The 21,259-nt window shown below is 44.4% G+C and overlaps 2 protein-coding genes across 2 annotated transcripts in view; both read left to right on the top strand.

Moving 5' to 3' along the window:
- Positions 1–7,270: 7,270 nt before the first annotated feature.
- Positions 7,271–13,198, top strand: LOC109289939 (leukocyte cell-derived chemotaxin-2-like). Its single transcript, XM_019506246.1, has 4 exons — positions 7,271–8,336; positions 11,164–11,260; positions 11,841–11,986; positions 12,923–13,198. Exons 1-4 carry the CDS (start codon positions 8,291–8,293, stop codon positions 13,087–13,089), a joined length of 456 nt encoding a protein of 151 aa, XP_019361791.1. The 5' UTR covers positions 7,271–8,290; the 3' UTR covers positions 13,090–13,198.
- A 5,951-nt stretch (positions 13,199–19,149) lies between these two features.
- The window catches only part of LOC109289938 (leukocyte cell-derived chemotaxin-2-like), an 8,310-nt gene continuing 6,200 nt past the window's right edge, over positions 19,150–21,259 (top strand). The window contains exons 1-3 of the mRNA XM_019506244.1: positions 19,150–19,265; positions 20,367–20,463; positions 20,712–20,857. Of these exons, the coding sequence (XP_019361789.1) occupies positions 19,220–19,265; positions 20,367–20,463; positions 20,712–20,857 (289 nt within the window). The 5' untranslated portion in view covers positions 19,150–19,219. The remainder of the gene's footprint in view (positions 19,266–20,366; positions 20,464–20,711; positions 20,858–21,259) is intronic.

The following is a 21,259-nucleotide window of genomic DNA, read 5'->3' on the forward strand; positions in this document are numbered from 1 at the left end:
ATCCTCACCCCACTTACAGAGTGGGCAACATGCTATGGACAAGCCACAAGTTGCACCTTAGCATTTTCTTGACACTGTGTTAAGATTCAGTTAAGTCAAGAGGAGCACAGCCACCAAAGTTTCCCTTGGTGCCTGTGGCCGTGTGTAGATGAAACAAGAGGCGTGTGTGCATGACACTTTAAAGTGGGCCGAATGCTTTTGCACTGCTTTAATGTTGTTGGTGTTTGCATGCGTAGGCGGCGTTCTGCGCATTAGTTCCAGCCACTGTAGGAAATTCAGTGGCGTAATGCACCTTAAATGACTTGGGGCGCAGCAAACTAAAAACTCCTTTGAGGAGTTTTAGTTTGCTCCCTCTACAGCCGCGGAGCAAAGCACCAGGCTCTGTGCAGCTCTGTAGGAAGCCCTGCAGGCAGCCTGGCAGCAGCCCAGGGAGGTAGCTCTGCCCAAGAAAAGTGGTGAGCCTGATCTCCACCTGCCCCTGGGAGCCTGCCTGAGCTGCACAGGGGCCCGATGCTTCCCTCTGTGGCTGTGGTACCCCCAGGACTGCCTGAACCAGGTGCCTGCAGGTGGGTGCTGCCTGGCAGAGGCTGCCACTGTTGCAGAGGGAAGCACACTGCAGCCCAGGGACCACTCTGCCCACTGAAGCACTGCCCTCCCCTCCCCACTGGAGAGGCAGGTAAGTCAGCGGGGTGTCAGCCCTAAAAGGAAGCGGTGTTTTGACCATCGCTTCAATTTAGGGCCCCCGTTTTGTCTACACATGAGTATGATGGCATGGATGGAGCTTGCCTATTATGTTCTGGGTGTGTCAGCAGCATGTTGCCTACTCTGTCTTGATTCAAGTTTAGGAGCTCTGCTCACTGCCATCCATCTGCTCCAAACATACCTTTGTTTGCATTACCCGCCCTTCAGATATCCTCCGCCTCTACTGATCAAAAGGTTACTGAGTAAATTCCTGGTGGTAAATACAGATAAACTTGATTGTTAGCAAAAAATTAGTAGGATGGTCCACCCTTCCCAGTCCCCAGCCTATGATTAAAGTCTGTATGTTCTTAACAGAGTGGATACAAGGGCAGATGGTGGTGTGGGGTCCATTGCATCATTGCGGTGTGTTTGTTTCTCAGCTCTTGGTAACAGTGGAAGTGTTTGCAAGGTAGGAAAATGGAAGTTGTGGTGAAGGCATCATAAGTGACCCAACTTCCCTTCTCAGCCCATCACAGGACTTTTCTCAAAGACCTGGGGCAAAATTCCTTAATCTCTCAGGGGACAGCTGTACAAAAGTATTTTAGATATGTAGTGAGATGTAGATTTACTTAAGCTCACTTAAGGAAAGTGGTGCCAACTTCCCATTGCAAGACAATAGGAGTTAGGTGCCTGATGCTCCTGGGTAGTCCTGTACATTTTACTAGATCCCTACATGCATATGGAGACACCTAAATGCCTTTTGAATTTGGCTCCCAGAGTCTCAGTTCCACACTTGTAAAATGGACAGACTGCTATCTTCCCCTATATTACAAGAATATTGGGAGGATAAGCATGTGGCTTAGGTAGCACTGTAGTGCACTGAGAAACAACCCATAAACAAGGGCCAATAAGGCACCGTCTCCCAAGCTGGCTGCTTGGGAGATGGTGAACGATCTCTTCTATTTCTCTGGACATTTATTTGGAAGAACTTCTAGTGTGAAATCCTGGTCCTCTTGATATCAGTGACTTCCACATTTCACCCCAAAGGCAAGGAATCATTTCCATCACACACATACACACACAATCCCCCATTCTAGCACTGTTTTTAGCTGTCCTTAATGTTAGCAGAGTTAACTGATGGGAAAGCCTTCTGATTTGGATATCTGTAGCTGTCCACAGCTAGTGTTAACCAAGTCTAAATCTGCTTCCGCTCTTGCTTTGACTCTCACTTGCAATAAACGCCATATGCCAAAATCTATAGCTACTGCTCTTTCTGCTACTAGCTATGCAGCACAGCATGCTGGTGCAATAGGAGTGGCAAGAGTTAATACAAAAATCACATTGGTTTTTGCAGGAAAATTCTCTGCAAGGAAGAGACCATGCACATTCATGCGAAACAAAGTATAACAGAAGGTACAGTATGTGAGCAAAGAAGAAACTATGTCCCTCATCTGCCCACTCAAAAACAGAAGTAATGACAGTTTATCTCTCTTATCTTTGTCCAAGAAGATAGTTCACCATACTCAGCAAATAGTTTAGCATCCTAAGCTTAAATCCATTCAACTACTTCCATAAAGATTTGAAGTATCCTAACTTGAAATAAAGAGGGTATTAGGGGGCTGAATCTTAGTGTCCTGATCTATACCTCCACTGGACTCATTCCTCGATACCTATGAAACAAGGAGAACAGGATTTGGTGGGGGTGCTCTCCTGGGGAAGGAGTCATCTGTGTTGACCCAGAACACCTACAGTAGCTCGGGAACAACAGCCTTTCAGAGGCCGTGGCATTTGCCCCTGTTCAACTGCACCACTCTGACAGAAGAGTATTCTTAATATCCTGCATAAGTTTCTTGTTAGTTATGAGCAAAGACCATCTTTGGAGAGTACTCAGGTAAAGAGAGACGGCATGCTATGTTCTGTAATTAAAGACTGCTCAGGGGTTGGCGTGGTCTTCTGCCTTCTGCGGGGAGTCAAAGCAGATACATTTGGATTGGTTGGAAGGCTTGGACGCCCTTTGGCAGCATTTATAAGGAGCAGGATGAAAGGCAAGTGCTTTTCTTTTGAGCACAGAATTCTGATGAAGTTCCCAGAATGCTTTCCTTCGCTCTTCTTCTCCTTGCTTTAATTTCTACTGGTAAGTCTCAAAGAGGATTGATAAGTATCTATCTGGAATTAAGCTAACTCAAACAGAATTGCATTGGCTCAAATAAGATCTAGAGATGAAAAAGTATCTTATAAGGAGTGAGATGATGATGATGATGCATATTATTAACAATATTTGCTAGCTGCCAATTCCATATACATGTAATGTTGCACAGCGTTCCAGTCCCATAGGTGTGCATAGAATAGCTGAGGAATATTTCACCAGTAAAAAAATAAATTATGAGCCAATATTATCAGCAATAGAGAGTCTGTTGTATGCAGAAAGTCTTCAAGAGAGTGCTGTATACAATATGAGATCTGCACAGGATTGCAAGGCTTGCTAAAGTTTTAGTTTCCTTTACAGCAACTCGTATTGAATCAAAGCACAGAACAAAAACCAAAACCAGGCTTTGTATTCAGAAAATTTGATTCCATTTAGCATTGAGCAGTTTAATTTATTAGTATATCTATTTATTGTAATGATCTAATTTAGAAAGCCTTTAAAATATTTAATGAGACTAGTTGAACTAATCTAGCCTGGTGATTGATAGATAAATTAGGGATGGGAAGATTTGGCTAAACAAGTATTTGATGGGCAATAGTTCTGTCTTCCTGGCTCTACATGGAACAAAACTTGACTAACGATCATCTTATTCTTTCATTTGCGGGTTATTGCAGTGTCTTCTGAGCTTTGCTTTCTTAACAATTCCCTTTCTGCTAGAGCTGGGCTTGGAACAGAAAAACACAACGTCCCTGCTCAATATTCTGAGCATTAGAAATAAGGATCTGAAATGCAAGCGGAATGAAAAGTGGCATCACCCTTTTCCTCTTCAGCTAGGAAGCATTTTTGCAAGACTAAGCAGAGAAAGTAGCGGAGTGTCTGCTTGCACAGATAAGCTGTGCACTCTCAGAGACATGCCAGTTCATTCACCTAGCTCACAGTCTGTGGCCTGGTCCCTTCTGCTTTGGGGAGTGTCTTGTAGGACTGCAGAGGCACAAGGGGCTGGGCTAGATGTTGCTGCGGGCACTGGGGTCTGCACGTGGAACCAGGGGATCCTTCTGCATGTTCGTCCATGAGCTATTTGCAATCTTACTTATGTCCCAAGAAAAACTGTCACTGCACAACTCTCTACTTGCTTCCTGAAATGCAGATCTCTCTACTCTTTATTGCATTAGCTAGGAAGGGAAAATTGGGCTATACTTAAAAGCCTTAGAAACATAACCACGGGGCATGCCTGGAAGCAGCTTCTAATTGGTTAAATGTCTTAACTCTCTGTAGGAATCAAACTCTCTGTAACTAGAGTAAGAGATTCATCCTCAAGAAGGATTGCCAAACAGGAAAGTAGAGGTCATGCTGCTGTTATAATGTCTATATGCAAAGAGTTAACTTGGCACTTTTCATCTGTATAATCATGTTTTAGAAGAAAATCTCACCACTCAGCTTCTGCTCAAGGATAGTCAACATAGATGAACAGTTACTTTGTGTTAAGGCTATTGCTGCTTTAGTCAGCTTTCTGATCCCCAGAGTTACTACATTGTCCATCAAGACGCTTCTGAAAAAAAGTCTCTTGTATTTGCCAGTTGCTGCTGATACTGAATGTACCAAGTTAGGTGGGACATGTTTCGACTATCATCTGAAAAGATGTTGGAATGATATGCTTGAAGGGAAGTGCCATGGCCACAGCGACCGAAGATGCTGCCTGCCTTGCCGTTTATACTGTAAGCACAATGCAAATGCTCTTGTACTTTGCTTAAGAGGAACTTTTCTAGTTCTCTGAAGTGCACTTACGTAACACATAGTGGCTACCTAAACATAGTCTCACTGGTTTAAGGCCCAGAAGAGCAAGCAAATTCATTTTTTAATTCAAACTTTGCAGCAGACAGTAGATGGGCAGCACACATCTTTAACATTTGTTAAAATGTTGGGGGAGCTGCCTTTGAGGAACTTGCAAACTCTCTTTCCCCCATCCGCACCTCTGTGGGTCTGTATAGGACGATGAAAAGCTGCCAGAGTTAGCACGCTATGTTGGGTACCCTCACACAAGATGGGACTGTTGCAGAAAGATAAAGCACTGTCTTCAGGATATTGCTAAGGCAGCAAAATATATCACAGTAGCTGAATCTCTTTCCTCAATTAGTATGGCTGGAGTTTAACTTTAATTCTGAATTCCCAGTTTAAGTAACGTTGCAGAGCTTAGAGCCCACCCAGAGATCAAGAACTGGCAAACATATGTTGGAGCCTGTGCTTGCTTTTGGAAATACTTGGACAGGACTCACTTCTGGGAAAAGATTTTTATATGTAGCGCTTGGCCAGATAATTTAAGGAGCTGGTCATCCATCTACAAGTATTGGAAAGTTGGTATCAGCAAAAAATAGGAGAGTAGTGGAAGAACAGATGACATTGAGTTGATTAAGATTACCTTGGGTATGACACTGTAGACAATACTCTTTCATAATAGATTATAGACCTTCATGCTTGCTTCCATGACTCTGTGCCAGTGATCAGAAAGGCTGAAAATAGACAACCAGTTTGATTCACTGAATCATAGAAAATGAGGGTTGGAAGGGACCTCAGGAGGTCACATCTAGTCCAGCCCCCTGCTCCAAGCAGGAAAGGCCCCAACTAGATTATCCCAGCCAAGGCTGTGTCTAGCTGGGTCTTAAAAACCTCCAAGGATGGAGATACCACCACCTCTGTGGGTAACCTGTTCCAGTTCCTCCCACCAGAGTATTTTGGGCCTCTCCAAATCCAGACTTTACAGACAACCAAGCTCAACTTCCCACATTAAGTACCCATGAATTATTCAAATTAACACTTCACCTCAGAACAATTGTAGCTAATTTGACTTTTAAACCTAGACCACACCTGTTTTGGTGTGAATCATAGACTGAGCCAATGTAGTCTGGTTTTAGCCAAAGAGACCATCACTATGACAAAGCTTGTTATAAATCATATATAAACCGGAGAAGATCAATTGCTAACAGGGTTTTGTGAACAACACTGTTATTATTCTTTAGGTAAAATGAATGAGCACATGTGGATTATATTCAAGGACCACACCTGTTTGCTGAACAAAGGAATATGTCAGTTTAGCACCAATTACTGTTCTGGTTCATATACCAACTATAAATGCGGAGGCCCCTTGTCACGGCAATGCTGCTTGCCTTGTAAGTGCAGTGCTTGTGGTTTGGAAAACGTTGGTAATTTTGGATACAAAGCATCAGACTACTTTTTTCCCTCCCTTTTATTATTTAAAACCATGGGTTTTCCGCCTCCCTGCTCGACGCCCCCCCACCAGTTGATGTTTGAAAATATTTTGTGAGTTGTGCATTTGAACTAGGGAAAGGCTTGCCCCCTGTCCCATATGAATTGAATGAATAAAGTTGAACTGAACTAATTTTTTTCATGTAAACCTTTATGAAAAATGGCCTTTTCCACATTTGAAAAAAAAACCCCTCCACTTCTTTTTTTCCCAAACAGGAGATTGTTTTGGCATTTCAAAATCTGAGATTCAAAATTCAAGATTGTTCGATTGTCCCTTTTTGACTACATTTCCCTTTTCTGTAAATGTCTGAGTATTTCTCTCTCGGTTCATTTGCATTGCCCCTCCCACCCTTCTCTAATTTTTAAAGGCAATGGTTTTGTCTGAGCTTGTAAGATCTGGAACTCCTTGTGCAGTTTTTTGCCAGGTCAAAGAGGCAATGTCACTTAATTCACGAGTTTGCTATGACGCACAGCTAGAGGGGACACATGGAAGAAAGTGGGTTGAGAGTACGAGTATCCCATCAGATAGCAATATGTAACCTCGCTTTTCTCTTTGTATTTTCTAGCAAGGATGAGTCCTGTCTGGCCACTGGCAAGGTGAAGAGTCCTTTCTGGCCACCAACAGCGTGAAGAGCCAAAGATATAAACTTAACTGCCAGTTCCCAGCTTTCACCAACTAACTGCACTCCTCCCTTCCCCAAAATAACAGATTGCCTTATTCATGCTTCAGCCTACTTCTCTATTTCTTGAGTTTCCTGTAATTTTATTTAGCCACATAATGGTAGACTTTCCTATTTTCTTTTCACCATAGTCAAGATCATAAGCATGTGTCTTTTCTTGCTGTTCACTCACAGGGGACGGCACCTGTTAGATGAGATAGATCAAACAGGGATAATAAAACATTATGTAACCGGGTAGGAGGAATTTTAGTTTGTGATGAATTGAAAAACATTTCCTGAACAGCCTCACAAGAACCTGGTTGTGTATAGCAGTGGTTCTCAACCATTTTAGACTCAACGCATCCCTTGGAAAATGCCACCTCTGAGTTTTCACTCATTTTTTGACTGCTGAAAGATACTAGAGCAATTCTGTTGCAAAAAAATCAGGAAGACCACAACAGGTCGGCATGGTTTTAGCACAGTGGATCCTTATTTGAAATCTCTGGGTTTATCGTATGACTCATGTCTGCACACCTCACAGTGCTAACATTGTGTGACATACTGCAGCTCCCTGGCTGAGACTCACTGGTGATGAGCTTTTCCAGCCTAAGATTACTGGCTTGTGTTTTACCTTGCATAGAGGCAGGTAGAAGGCAGGGCAGGGTGGCACCTTAGAGACTTATTGGTTCAGAGAGCCATGAGCTTTCACAGGCAACAGCCAGCTTGTGAATGGATGTGCTATGAATGACAAGTCCATTCATAGCATCTGATAAACTAGGCTGTTGTTGATGAAAGCTCATGTCTCGCTCAACCAGATAAGTCCATAAGTGACCGCCTTGCCCCAACTTCTGCCTGATTTCACACTAGCATGGAAAACCACATCTTTGTCCAGTGGGTACTGCTGGTCTAATATCTTCTCAAGAAGGGGAGATGGTTGTGGAAGGGTGTGCGAAAGCATGCTTGTGTCTGAAGTATCTGCCCAGATATCTTAACAATCACTTGAACGGTCTTTCCATCCCTAGCCTATTCATTATTAGCTAAAATTTGGGATTTTGCTGCAGGCTGCTGAAAAAGTTAAGAGAAAGATGCTTCAAACCAGAACTCTTGGTCTTTATAGGTCTTCTTGTCTCAGACCAACATGGCTACCAAGTACACCCCAGAGAAAGATACTTGAAATTTGTCCTTGAGTTTTACCTCTATCTTTCTCACTCCCCCATTTTATTTTTAAATGAATTGCTCTGTTGCCAAAAAAAAGAAAGAATGAAAGACCGAGCTAATTGTATGGTGCTGTATAAAACCACATAACTGCCGTTTGCCAAAGGCATTGGAATTTCACCACTGAATATTATCTCCCCTTCTGGGACCCCTCAGAGACATGGCCAGTCACCGTTGGTATTTAGCTTTACAAATTTAGTCTTTAAAATTCCCTGATCGTGTTTGATTGGCTAGGAATATGGATGCAGCCTCTGCAGGAATACACAGATATAAAGCAAAGCATCTCCAACCTTTCACTTGAACACGGAGCTCTGGTGGCAGATGAAAAATGTACCCAATCACCGTGATCGCTTTTGCTTTTGTGATTCCATCTGGTAAGTCCAAATCATGCTGTAAAAGTCACGGATGCTAAACCTGTGGGGGGTGTAAGGTTTATGGACCAATTTGGGATTCACTTCATTCTTGCTATTGAAAACTCCCTAAAATTCAAATGCTTTGCATATTTTTAACAGAAAAGTCCTTTCAAGTTGCCATGCAATAAAACAAAGCATTAATCTATGTCTCCTTCATGAAAAGGAATAGACTTGTTACAGTATATTAATTCCAGCAGGTTTTACTTAGATCCTCTAAATGGCAAAAAAGACCATTTTAGATTGATTTTATCTGGCATCCTGTGTTCAAAGAAATTATAGATTTTTTGTTCCCCTGAATTTTAAAGGAACTTGCTGCTGTTTAATTTAAGCTTATCTAGTGGTATAGACAGTCTATATCGTTTTACTGTTAAAACTTTTGTAACAGTTCTTTTTTCCAGGTAGCCAAGAACGACTAAAGAAAACAGGTTTGAGTAAGATAGATACACTTTTTACCATAACGCTTATTTTTATAAATGTTGTAGTCCCTTCAGAGAACTACTGGTAGCTCAGAAAATGTTCATATCCTTCCTTCACTGCTGTACAGGTGAAAAGGTCTCTGAGCTAGGCCTTCTATTAGATCCTTTGAATAACAGCAGAGTGTATTTAAAATATTTATATTATATGTGAAAAGTAATCTTCCTATTGAAACGTCAGTCCACACACTGTAATGCATTTTCCCATATATCAGCTATCTGATTAGCTGAACTCATTGTGACTATGATATAAACTATTTGTGCCTAGCACTGAGTGTATCTTGTTTCCTCTACTGTTAACGTGATTGCAATGGTCATAATGGCCATAGTGGAAGTGCACATGTTGCGGCTTCTAACGAATCTGAAAATCTGATAAATACCTGTCATCAATAATCTCAGACAGGACATGAGAAGAAGAATCGTGAGGAGGCAGCTGCCAGCTCAACCCAACATGTTCTTATAGACTTATTTCTATATGCAACTGTTGACCCCTTAGCTCACATGGAATTATTCCACAACTAAAATAAATGGTGTATACCTAGAAATGGTCATTATTCAACCTGCACAAGGAATATAGGATCTGGCTAGAGAACATTTGTCCCCGGCCCTAAAAGCACTTAAACCATGTACATAACTTTGTTCATTTCAGTACATTCTCCGTGACTGATGGGATTACTGGGGCAGGTCTTCCATGTGTGTAAGGTGCTGTAGGATTGGTCCTTGGCGTGACTATTTCTTGCTTGATCCACCCAAATCTTAGAACACTGAGCAACCACAAAGCATTCTGGGATTGATAGAAAACCCAGAAACCCTGGAGGAGAGTGGGGGGAACCGGTGGGGCCAGAAGTAGCTGGTATAAACATGCTGGGGTTATTTCGCCAACATGGTGAAATAATCCTCCCCAAGATTCCTGAGGCGGTGTCCTGGATGGCTGGATGGTGAGCAGGAAAACTCTTCCCTTCCTGCCCCACCAAGCCTCACAGCTGCATGTGTGGAGGCAGCTCTCCTGTGGGAGGTTGTGGAACTAGAGAAGAGTTTGATCTTAATCTTCTACATGCAAAATGAACCGTACTGACTGCAAATACTTGCACAGGAAAGCTGTGAGTACAAGGAAGAGTGATGTGGCAAAGCACTTTGCAAATCCCAAGATTTGCAATAAGGTCCCCCAGGCCACATTCAAGCAAGGATCTTCTGTGGGCTGATCCCCTGTTTAGGATAAAACCAAACAGAATGGACGAAGAGGCTTGGACCCAGAGCTGTGCTACTGTTGCTGTCAACAGGCAGTGAACAAGTTATAAAAATACAGGAGCAAATCTAGGATTGTAGAAGGTGGGGGGGGGCAGTCAGATAGTGGGGTGTCCAACTCCTGTGGCTCTGCAGACCCTCCCTGTTTCCCCTCTCACCTATTGTACTCATCAGCGGTGACTTAAGACCCTGAAGTTGGCAACAGGCAAGCAGGTTGGGGGGTGGGCAATAGGGCTGTGTGAGGCTTCGGGTGCTGATTCGATTCAGAGGAGGTTCAGCCCGATTTGGTGGCTGAATCTCCAAATCCGAATTGAATAAAGGAAACGATAAAAAGGTCCAAATCGATTCAAAGCTCTCTGAATCTTCAGAAAAGATTTGGAGAGCTTCAATGATTAGGTCAGTCCCTGCCCGCTGCAGCAGGGAGCTGGAGCCGGACTTGGAGCAGGTAAGTAGAGGACAAGGGAGGGGGGTTGGAGGGGGGAGGGGACCATGGGGGGACCCCTGCCAGGCCCCATCCCCTGCCTGCTCCCTCAGCCCCCGCCATGGCTGCCCTGCCCGACCAATCTCCAAATCAGAGTCGGCCGAATCGATTTGGGGCAGTGATCTGAAACGCCGAATCAAACCACTGTCCCCTGAATCAGCCAAATCCAAAGCAAATACTAGCCACTTCACACAGGCCTAGTGGGCAGCAGTGGCCTTTGACCCCTGGGTCCCACACTACAAGCAGACTATATAATCAAAGTGGGGTAAAGGGAACAACTGCATCATTGCACCTTCCCCCTCCTACCCACACCATCTCTGCTAAATATGAGGTCAAAAGACAAACAATTTTTGCAGTGCTTCCAAAACCGCTGAGAAGTTAGAGTTTAAACTTTCTCCTCCTCCAAACCCTAACCCAAAGACCACAGACCTCAACAGGAGACCTACCACAAACTCAGTGGCTTTGGATTGTGCTCTTAAATTCCACCCCAAAAAAAGACTTAAAATGTGTCAATTGACAATTACTGTCCCTAAAAGAGGGGAAGGCCAATGACAGCTGGGTGCTTATTCCTTTTTGCCTCTTTTTGAAGCTTTTGCAGGGCCCTGGGCAAATATATGTTCAACTCAGCTGGCAAACAGAGTAAGAGGCTGCGATTCCAAAGGCTGCGGAGGATACACCAATGAAAGGTACAGCAACAAGGACTAAGGGGCACTGACAGCTAGGGTATATCAAACTCTGTTTAAAGGACAACATTTGGCTGTGGCAGAAAATAAGGAGGGTAGAAAATGTGTATGTGAAAGGGACTGCAGGATTGAGCAACCGTCTGTTCAAGGCATAGACAGCAAACAGCACGGGCAGCGTTTCATCCAAAATAGTCCATCCAAGAAGGCCCATGTGTAGATGAGGCTACTTTGGTGGGCAACAGCAGGTCATCTGAAGTCAAGGGAAGATGCAGGTTAACCTCTGGTAAAAGTCTGGACCCCACTGAAGCCAATGGAAAAATTCCCATAGATTTGATTGGAGCCAGAATTCCTCCCCACCCCCAGCTGCGTGAAAGCAAGAATCCAACCTGAGAAACGCCTTTTGAAAAACTGGAAAATGCAAGGTTTTCTGTTCTTATTTAAGGCTTTCAAATCTAATAGTACAAGCAAGTCAGCATGAGAATGCAGTAGTTTCTGCAGAGCGTTATTGCATTCCCCATTGTGTTTCATTACCTCAATGATGTGCACGTTTACACGGCTATTTACACATGCCCACCTTTTCCAGAGGAAGCCAGATGCATCAGGGGGTAGATGTCATCTGCAAGGATGGATCAGTCGTGTATTCGCCATTCACTGGAAACATTGACAGAAAAGTTAAGCCTTATGGAAACCGTAATGCCATTGATAATGGCATTCAGCTTTCTGGATCAGGTAACCAAGATGAAGTACTTCTGTATTTCCTAACCTTAATGATGGAGTATATATATACCCCACTCTGATTATTACTAACTGAAAAATCAGAACTTAACTAAGCTAGGAGTCATTTGTATTGGCTCATTTTTAATGCACAATTCAAACAGAACTGCCACGTTCTGGCTTTTGAATCCAGGAGGGAAAAAAGCTAGAAACCCACTAGGCCAGTTGCCGTTTCTACAGGAAAATTTACTACAGTTCTCACTTTTAGATCTCCCTCATCAAAGGTGAGAAGATCAATGACAACAAACTCTTCCCGTGTGACAGCCTAACTTCAGACAAAACCCCAAAATGAGGACTCTTCTGAACGGCAGAGTTAATTTTCTTAAGAGGAATGAAGTTTTCTGTCACTTGAGTTTCATGAAGCAGCTATTCTGAAGCCAGCAGTCTAAAGGCAATAGTGAGCTGCTGCTCGATACGTAGCTCAGGTGCACAACCCCCAGAGAACAGGAATCTGTTGCAGCCTGAATTCAAGAGCTTCAGGTTAACGTAGTCTGGAGATCCATGATTCAGTGTCTACCGTGTGTGTCAAAGTGGTAGGCACCACACAGTCAACCTCAAACTTACGAGGATGTGTATGTATGGGTCTGAGAAAGTAATGATGGACTAGGTGCAAAAATGTTTGAAATTTGGATTCAGCAGGTCCTAACAAGGTTAGCTGCTTTTCAGTAGTACACAGGAAACCTTCCGATACTTTAGATTTAAAAGCCAAGGGCAGGGCCTAGTAAAGTGTCTGAAACATATAGCTCCAAATGCATTATTCGAGTTATAATTAATATTGAGAACATTCAGAGTCCATATTGGGCCTTCTAATTGAATTACTAAGACAGCTGCTAAGTCATTTTCATACAACTAATCATTTTCTTCTTTCTCTCTCTCTTTTCCTTTGAAAAGGACATTGCGTTAAGATGTTTCATATCAAACCATTCAAGAGCAGAGGGCCCATCAAGAAAGGCCAGAGACTTGGTATAATGCTCCCAATGCAAAAAGTGTACCCTGGAATTACATCTCACGTTCACATCCAGAATTGTGACTTGACCGATCCAACTCACTACTTGTAAATGGAAAAGCACAAATGTGAACCAAAGCTTTTGAGCTATTGCCTGTGTAGTTAAAACTGTTTCTCTCTAAATAATGGAGCCAATAAAATGGAAGCCCTTTTATAATGAACTGTGGTCCTTTTGTTGGGGCTTTGAGGAGTGAGGTGCTAAAGCTACTTATTCATAGACTGTCAGGGGCTGGAAGGGACCTTGCAGATCATCAGGTCCAGCGCCCCTGCTCTAGGCAGGAAGACAACTGGGGCTAGGTGACCCCAGCGAGGCGACTGTCCAGTCTCCTCTTGAAAACCTCCAGGGTAGGTGACTGCATCACCTCTGGAGGGAGTTTGGTCCACAGTCTGGACACCCTGACTGTGAAGGAGTTTTTCCTGGTATTAAGCCTGAAGCGGCCTTCCAGGAGTTTGTATGCATTGGTCCTGGTCTTCCGTGAGGGTGCCCTAGTGAACCAAGCTCCTGATGCAGTCCTCTGATATAGCGGTAAGCCGCTATCAAGTCTCCTCTCAACCTTCTCTTCTCTAGGCTAAAGAGGCCCAGATCCCTCAGCCTTTCCTCGTATGGCTTGCCTTGCAAGTCCCTAATCTTACAGGTGGCTCTTTTCTAGACCCTCTCAAGTTTTTCCATGTCCTTGTTGAAAAGCGGCACCCAGAACGAGACGCAGTACTCCAGTTGCAGTCTCACCAGTGCTGACTACAGTGGGAGTATCGCTACCCTAGTTTTACACGAGATGCATTGGTTGATGCATGTCAGCATGTTATTTGCTGTGCTGGCCACCACATTGCACTGACAGCTCATGTTCATGCTATGGTCAACCATTACCCCTAGGTCCCTTTCAGCCGTGGTGCAAGTCAAGCTGTCACCACGAGCCTGTACATATGTTGAGGGTTGTTTGCCCCCAGATGGAGCACCTTACACTTGGACGTGCCCAACTTCATCTGGTTCCAGTTTGCCCAACTCTCGAGCCTGTGCAGGTCCGCCTGCATCCACAACCTATCTCCTCTACGGCTACGCTCCAATCATGCAAGGGGGCCCACCAGATCTCCGTGATCCCTACCAGGTCATATTGCTCACTAGACAGCAGGAGGGCTAGCTCTTCCTCCTTGTTCCCCATGCTCCTGGCATTAGCGTACAGGCAGCTGCGGGCCACAACTCACACCCTGGATTTCCTGAGATGCTGCGGGAGAACGGTTTGGTTAGCATTTTCAAAACCAGTTGTGCTAGCGTCCTCCGCAAGGGAGCTTTCCTGTGTGCCAGTCCCCCGGCCCGCTCCACTGGGAGTTTCTCCATCCCCCAACAAACTCCTTGATCCTCTCCCAGTAGGGTAAACACTTACTGACAGGATGGGGTATGTCAGGGAAACATTTCCAGTGTGTTACCGGAAACTTCGGTAACTAAGCCAAGGTAAAGGCGCATGGATAAGTTACTTGCCAAACTCTGACCTTTGATCTGCACAAACATTATGTCACTGGGAACCGGGTGGGTATCTGAGGAAAGTCTACAATGATCTTCATTTCCAACATCTTCTTTCACCCATTCATTTCACCTCTTGCTATGTGGTTTGCTATAAACCACCTACCAGCATACCCCCGAACACATATACTGTAAACCTTTTAAGCTGTCTCTAACTACATATGTGCAAGACAGAGGTTGGAACAGCCTGTAAAAAAATTCAAATTTTCAATGTAAAAATTAAAATTCAGATTTCCTCGGGGTGGGGGAAAGTCTGAATTTCCTGGTTTTAGACAAAGGGATTTCATTTTTGACGCCCCACCCCTAAAAAAACCCAAACAAAAAACCTACAGCCGGTATTTCTCACAGGAAATTCACTCACTCCTGTGGAAAATATCATTTAGTCAAATTCCCTATTTTCCACCTTTTTTTTTTTCCTAAGCCAATTTCCAAAGTTTAACCTTCTGCACGGACATCAGTAAGAGCAATATAACTTGCTGGATATCAAAAACATCCCATTACAAGCTCCGCTCTAAATACCCATTGCAACATGTGGAGTGCCCTGGGGGAACCTGGGTTGGAAGTACAGGATTCAAGGAAACAAGGCTGACACCTGTGTGTGTCACGGGTGTGTCTTCTAGAGGAACAATGCCTTGTGTATGACAGCTGTGTGTGTCACGGGTGTGTCTTCTAGAGGAACCAAATCCAAAAATCCCCTAGTGGTGCTACCTTTTCAAGGTCTTCCCGATTGTGCCATAATCAGTCTTCTCCACGTCTCTCTTAGCTGTAACTCTGGTTACTGAGCACAGGCACATCATGGGTATCCTGCACTCACCTTCACAAAACAAAGCTATAAGCCAGCTGTAGAGAGGAGTGAGGATGCCACATACAGCCAGAGGTCCTGCAGTTACAGGAGGAGTCCAGGCAGTTTTTGTACTGGGATGGCTGGGCCAGTTAAGGGTGTGGTACTGGAGTGGCTGCAGTTCTCCCCATATAAAGAATAAATATAACCAGCATCATTAATTCTCCTACCACCTTTGAGCACCTTCGTACAAACAGAACTACACTGCTAGAGAGGGGGGAGGGTTTAAGTAGCTCATTCATTTCTCCTGGTAGACATTTCTGAGAAATGTCCACCCCTGGAAATGTTTCTGGGAGAGGGAGTGTACAATGCATTCAGCCTGCAACCGCTCCCTCTCCTCTGCTCTTTATTGTCTGCGTATTTATTGTTTTACCAGTGTATTCACTGTACTGGCGCATTTATCATTTTACCAGCCCTGTTAGAACATATCTCGGAACAGTCTGCCCTTGCGTCCATCGGACCATCCTTCCCCCCTCCAAGTGTCATGATATAAACTGCTGCCCACGTCTGTATGTCCTTACCCACCTCATCTCTATCTTGCTGTATTGCCACAAAGTACTCTGAAACAAGGACCTTGACTTCTTGCCCACATGCAATATAGCCAGCATACAGCTTGTGCAAAACAAACAACAGGCTGGATTTCTTGGCTCTCGGTTCTGCTCTGGAGGCACAAAGATTATGAAAATTTACTTTCAACTGCTAGTGGAGAATTCCCCTGGCATTGCTGAGTCTACACTCCTCAGCCTTCCCCTAAAGTTAAGTGTGTTTTACTCTGAACAACTGGTTTTCCTCTGAAAACAGCAGACGTTCTAGGCACTTTTTATACTACAAGTATATTACATTTGGCTGCTGGGGCCACGTGGCTGAGGGCAAGCGAAACCCAGGGGCATCCGAATCCCAAGCGTCCATCCTTGGACCTGCATGTAAAATGCCCGCCAAAAGATTTGGAAGCATCTGCAGCCCCAGGCGGGAGTGGAGGATGTTTGCTGGTAGTAGGGCCGCATTTGGTTCTTGAATGACTCACGGATTTGGCTGATTTGGCTTTGGAAGATGAAAATTTTTCCTTAAAAGAAAAAAAATTACATTTGCCTGCTGTGTTCTCTGTGATGTTAGTGGGCAGTTGTAATAATCATATATTTAGAGATGCAAGAGACATGAGTTATTTACAAAGTCTCAGTAGAATTGATTTCATCTGACCCATCTTTCCCTACTTTTCACTGATTCTAAGGGTCTGACACCTATATTTTTGACACCTGTGTCCCTTTTTTCCCCACCTCTCTCAAAGTCAAGATGGGTAGCGTAGCAAAACCCCCAGTTCTTCTTTCTTTTTTTTTTTTTTAACTTAAAATGCTTTCCCTCCCCTTCCCCAACCATTTCTGACTTGTTCTCTCCCTCTCTATTCCCTATAGATAAGTATAAGTGAGCTAAGACATAGCATAAGCTTCAGCATTTTATTTTGGTAGCAAGTTGTATTTGTTTTGTTTTTTCTCCTTCTTTATATTGCCTAATTATTATGTTTATAGGGATTTTTACTGTTCTATATTACTGTTTACTGATACTATATGATTTACACCTACATATGTAAGTTAGCATAAGTCATGTCAAGTTTCCGTTTTGTTGGTCAAGTCTCCATCTTGTCCCCATGCCCGGTTGTGTAACCCAGGACTCACACCTACCCTTCCTATGCAACTTGGTTCCTGAATGAATGGGGATGAATGAGGGTGCTTGAGACAATGGCAGCGGGTCTAAAAATAGCTCCCTCTGAATGACCGAACCACCAACACCAATACCTGGACCAACGACCCACCACTTTGGTCCACCAACCACCAGTTATCGCCCCTCCCTCCCCCCAGTATCTCAGCAGTCTGCCTCAGTTTCCAGCCCCAAGCTCCCAGGTTTCTGCCTCTCTCTCTTCCCTGGCTGTCTCCTCCTTGCCACCAGGCTTTTTTTTTTTCTTTTTTTCTCTCTTCCACCAGTGACCTCGAGTAACTCCAAGCCTCAGTTACTCAGCCAGCTTCTCTCTAGTCCACCGGTTCTAAACCCAGTTCTGGCAACTTTCACTCCCTGCATTTTAACTCTCTCACCTTAACCTTCCCCCAAGTATCCCAGGTACCCCAAGCACGCAAATACATACTGTACAATCCAAGTTAGGAACTCACCTGTGTGTAGGTGGGTTGTATGTGTGTGAACTAGTGAGTGTGTGCATGTGTATATATACGTGTCATTGTGTGCATGATATACAAATTAGTGATCTGTGTATGTGTACTGAGTGTGCAGGTATGGACAATTGATTTTTGTCCAACTTTTGGGGTGTATAGTGTATGTGCTTGAACTGGTGATAGGTATGCATGTGCCTAGGCTGGTTTGGATATATGTGTGTGTGTGTGTGTGTGTGTGTGTGTGTGCGCGCGCACCCAATTGATTTGTGTGTTTGTATATGTGCAGTTGTGTCACACCCTCCTGTCTAACAGTGCAATATTGAGATCCTGAGAGTTGGCCTGACCCCACAGGGCAACAGTAGGCCATAACACAGATATGGCTTCTCCAGCCTGGTGCAATGCCTCAGTGACTGATTCACTTCTGTTTTAGGCCACATACAGGTGTTACATTTCCACCAGGAGAATGGCTGCTCTTCTGGTAGAGAGTACAAGCGTACATTAGAGGACATTCCAGTTTTCTGCTACTCTGTCCACTATCGATATGAAACTGGACGCATTTATGTCCTCTATTTTTCTCTTGAAGAGAAAAATAGAGGACATAAAGGCATTGGGTTTTGTATCAATAGAGGACAGAGGACAACTCGACTGTCCTCTACAATGGCCACCCTAGCATACATTCAATTTCTCCTTGTAGAAAACACTCAGCCCCTGGTGTCAACCTGGAAGGAAGTCTCCCAAGAATAAACTCTCTCTCCTGGTCTGGTCTGGGAGGAGAAGGGAGCAGCACCCACTGCTCCCTGCCTTTTCCCCAAGCTAGGGACTGCCCAGTCCGGAGAATGAGCCGTGGCAGTGATTTTTAAGTCAGCAGGGCTGGAGGCTCTCCCCTCAGCCCATTTCCTGTCCACCACTTTTTTCCCCTTGTGGCCCTCGCTGCCCAGCTGGATGGCGGCGAGTTCCAAGCTGGAGAGGCCAGGAAGCAGGCTAAAGAAGGCTTTCCTCATTCTGGTTTGGGACCCTGAAGGCTTTCAATGCTCTGTGCCCAGCCGGGTCTCACACGCAGTGATTGAAAAGACCGTGGAACCCAGAAAGACTGTCCACTCCCAGGGGCAGTGGAGCAATGCTTCCCAAGCTCGCTCAGCCCGGGGACTGGTCTGGGGAACAGCCCTGCTGCTGCACTCCCTTCCCAGGCTGGTCTATGGGAGCAGAGTGCAGTGACAGTGAAAGACTCCCCACCCCTTCCCCAGACCCAGGCGTCCCCAAGGAGCCTTTTCCCATTCCTCCACCATACCCTCCAGGAGCAGCACTGCTCCCCACACGTCCCCCGGACGTGGATCACCCTGGTCTCGGGAAGGAACAAAGAGCAGAGGAGAGGGAGCGGTTGCAGGCTGAATGCATTGTACACTCCCTCTCCCAGAAACATTTCCAGGGGTGGACATTTCTCAGAAACGTCTACCAGTAGAAATGAATGGCCTAAGTTGCCAGTTGTATTCCTCTTTCACAACCAGACTTATCGACAGCATTTCTGGTTTATTGTTCTGTTGCAATCCAGGAAATGATACTGAAGGCTGAAGTTCGACTGGGTCCAGGAGAGTATATAAACAAAACTAGATGCACCACATCACATCCTTGACTCGATCAAGAAGACACTAGTGAGAAAGCTGCAAAAATGTTGACAATCAAGGTGATCATTCTTGCTGGCTTACTGTCCATCGGTAAGTTCATACGGATATTTGATACAATTTGCTAATCTCTTTTTCAAGCTTCCTAGGAGAGGTTCCCTAGCTTTGCTATGAAGTAAATATTCTTGCAGGGAACATTCCTTCCAGATGGACTTGTCTTGTGAAGGCTTAAGGCAAAATGCAATATTTTATTAACATTTTTCTCCAAGGAAATATAAAAACCTTCCTGTACAAACTATTTTATTAGCAATTTGGAGTGCATGCTATAACACATTAAAGGCTTGTCTCTGCAGAGCCCTTTAAAAATATTAAGGTAAATCAACTAGAGGTCCCTTGCTAAAGGGAACTCGGGCCACTTTATACCTGAAGAAAAGTCCTTATGGGGGGATTTACAATGCTTTCGTTTATGCACATAGTCCTCATCCCTTTATTTGATTGCCTTTACTTTCCTTGAGCATCCCAATATAAATTGGAGCTTACTGGTTCTAGGCCAAGTTAACTGGTTTTAGATTAATTCCAGATTAAGACACGAGACAAATACCTGCACTCCAGTTGCTGGCATCGCTCTATTCCTTAGCGAGCAGAACCACAGTCTTAAAGCAAACGACTCTATTAGACAAAGTCACACAAAGAAGCTATGACCAAGCTACAGCCTTCAAGACTGGCAGAAATGACCCACTTCTGTCCTCATCATCAACACTGCGTCATTGAGTTTAGCCCTTGAGCTAAAAGCCAGACCCATAGTCTGTGGCCTCGAGCACATTAAGGTTTACTTGCTTAATATCATTTTGTATTAATTCACTGGAGTTGTATTCAAATCAAACAAGGCGACAAGGCTGCCAGCCATTTAACCGCGCTGATTTAGAACATCGTTAGATAGTCTAAATTAGATCGTCTAATTGCATCATTAGATGACACGATGCTTAAAATGAGAATATATGATTATATATATGTCCTGTGTCATTATATATACTATGTTAACTCTGCGTTAACATGAGTGAAAGCAACTGTATAAAGAAAAGTCCCAGACAGCTGTGTCATGGAAACAAGGCTTGAGCTTACACTTGCTAACTACTCTCTTGTACAAGACTAGATAACTCCCTTCGGCTGTGTATGTTTTATTTTTTCCTACAGTTGTGGCGGGACCCTGGGGACAAATATGTGTTGGCAACCCCAGAAATAGTAGAAGGACTTGTGATCCCCATGGCTGTGGACACTATAATGCTCCAAGGTAAAATACAATGTGATATACTAATAGATAGTTCAATATTATTGTGCCTAACCAGCGTTTAAAAGGTACAGAGTCCCACTTGGATTTAAGATTGTAAAGTTAATACTATGAATAAATAGGCACAGGAGTACAGTAGCTCCAATAGTATTGTATAGTTTCATTCTGCAGAGATTACATGCCCTCCACATACGTCCACAAAGGCCAGAATGTAAATCTCTATTATCTGTTTTATCCGTAAACACTTTCAGACTAAATGGGAAGCATCTAGGGGTGGATGTGTTATGTCAGGATGGATCAACAGTGCGGGCACCTTTCAGTGGAAGAATTATCAGGCAGGCAAAGCCTTATAGACGTGATAATGCTATTAACAACGGTGTCCACCTTTCTGGATCAGGTAAGTGAGACAAACTGCTTCCATATTTCTTAAACTTTAAAATCACTAGATACCGATACAATATGTTGGGTCATTCACAGAGATACATTAAAACCACATATGTATATATGTGCAGTTAGCACCCTGCCCAGGTGGCCCTGGGGGGCTCTGCTGCCCCGGAGGGAAGCACCAGGCCCTGCTGCAGCTCAGGGGCTGAGCGATCTGGTGGTAGCTTGCAGGGTCAGGCTCCAGCAAGGCAAGAAACCCACAGCGAGTCCTGCCCCACAGTGACCCGGGGGGGGGGGAAGGGGAGAAGGTGTCCCCCACAGCTGATTGCGAGACGGGCGATCACTGTGGCCGGTCATTGTGGTTGCTTCCAGAAGAGCACCATGGCACTCCACTCCCCAGCCGGTATTGCCGGGG

The sequence above is a fragment of the Gavialis gangeticus genome, unplaced genomic scaffold (assembly GCF_001723915.1).
Source record: "Gavialis gangeticus isolate Ggan-Ray unplaced genomic scaffold, GavGan_comp1, whole genome shotgun sequence".
NCBI classification, from domain to species: Eukaryota; Metazoa; Chordata; order Crocodylia; family Gavialidae; genus Gavialis; species Gavialis gangeticus.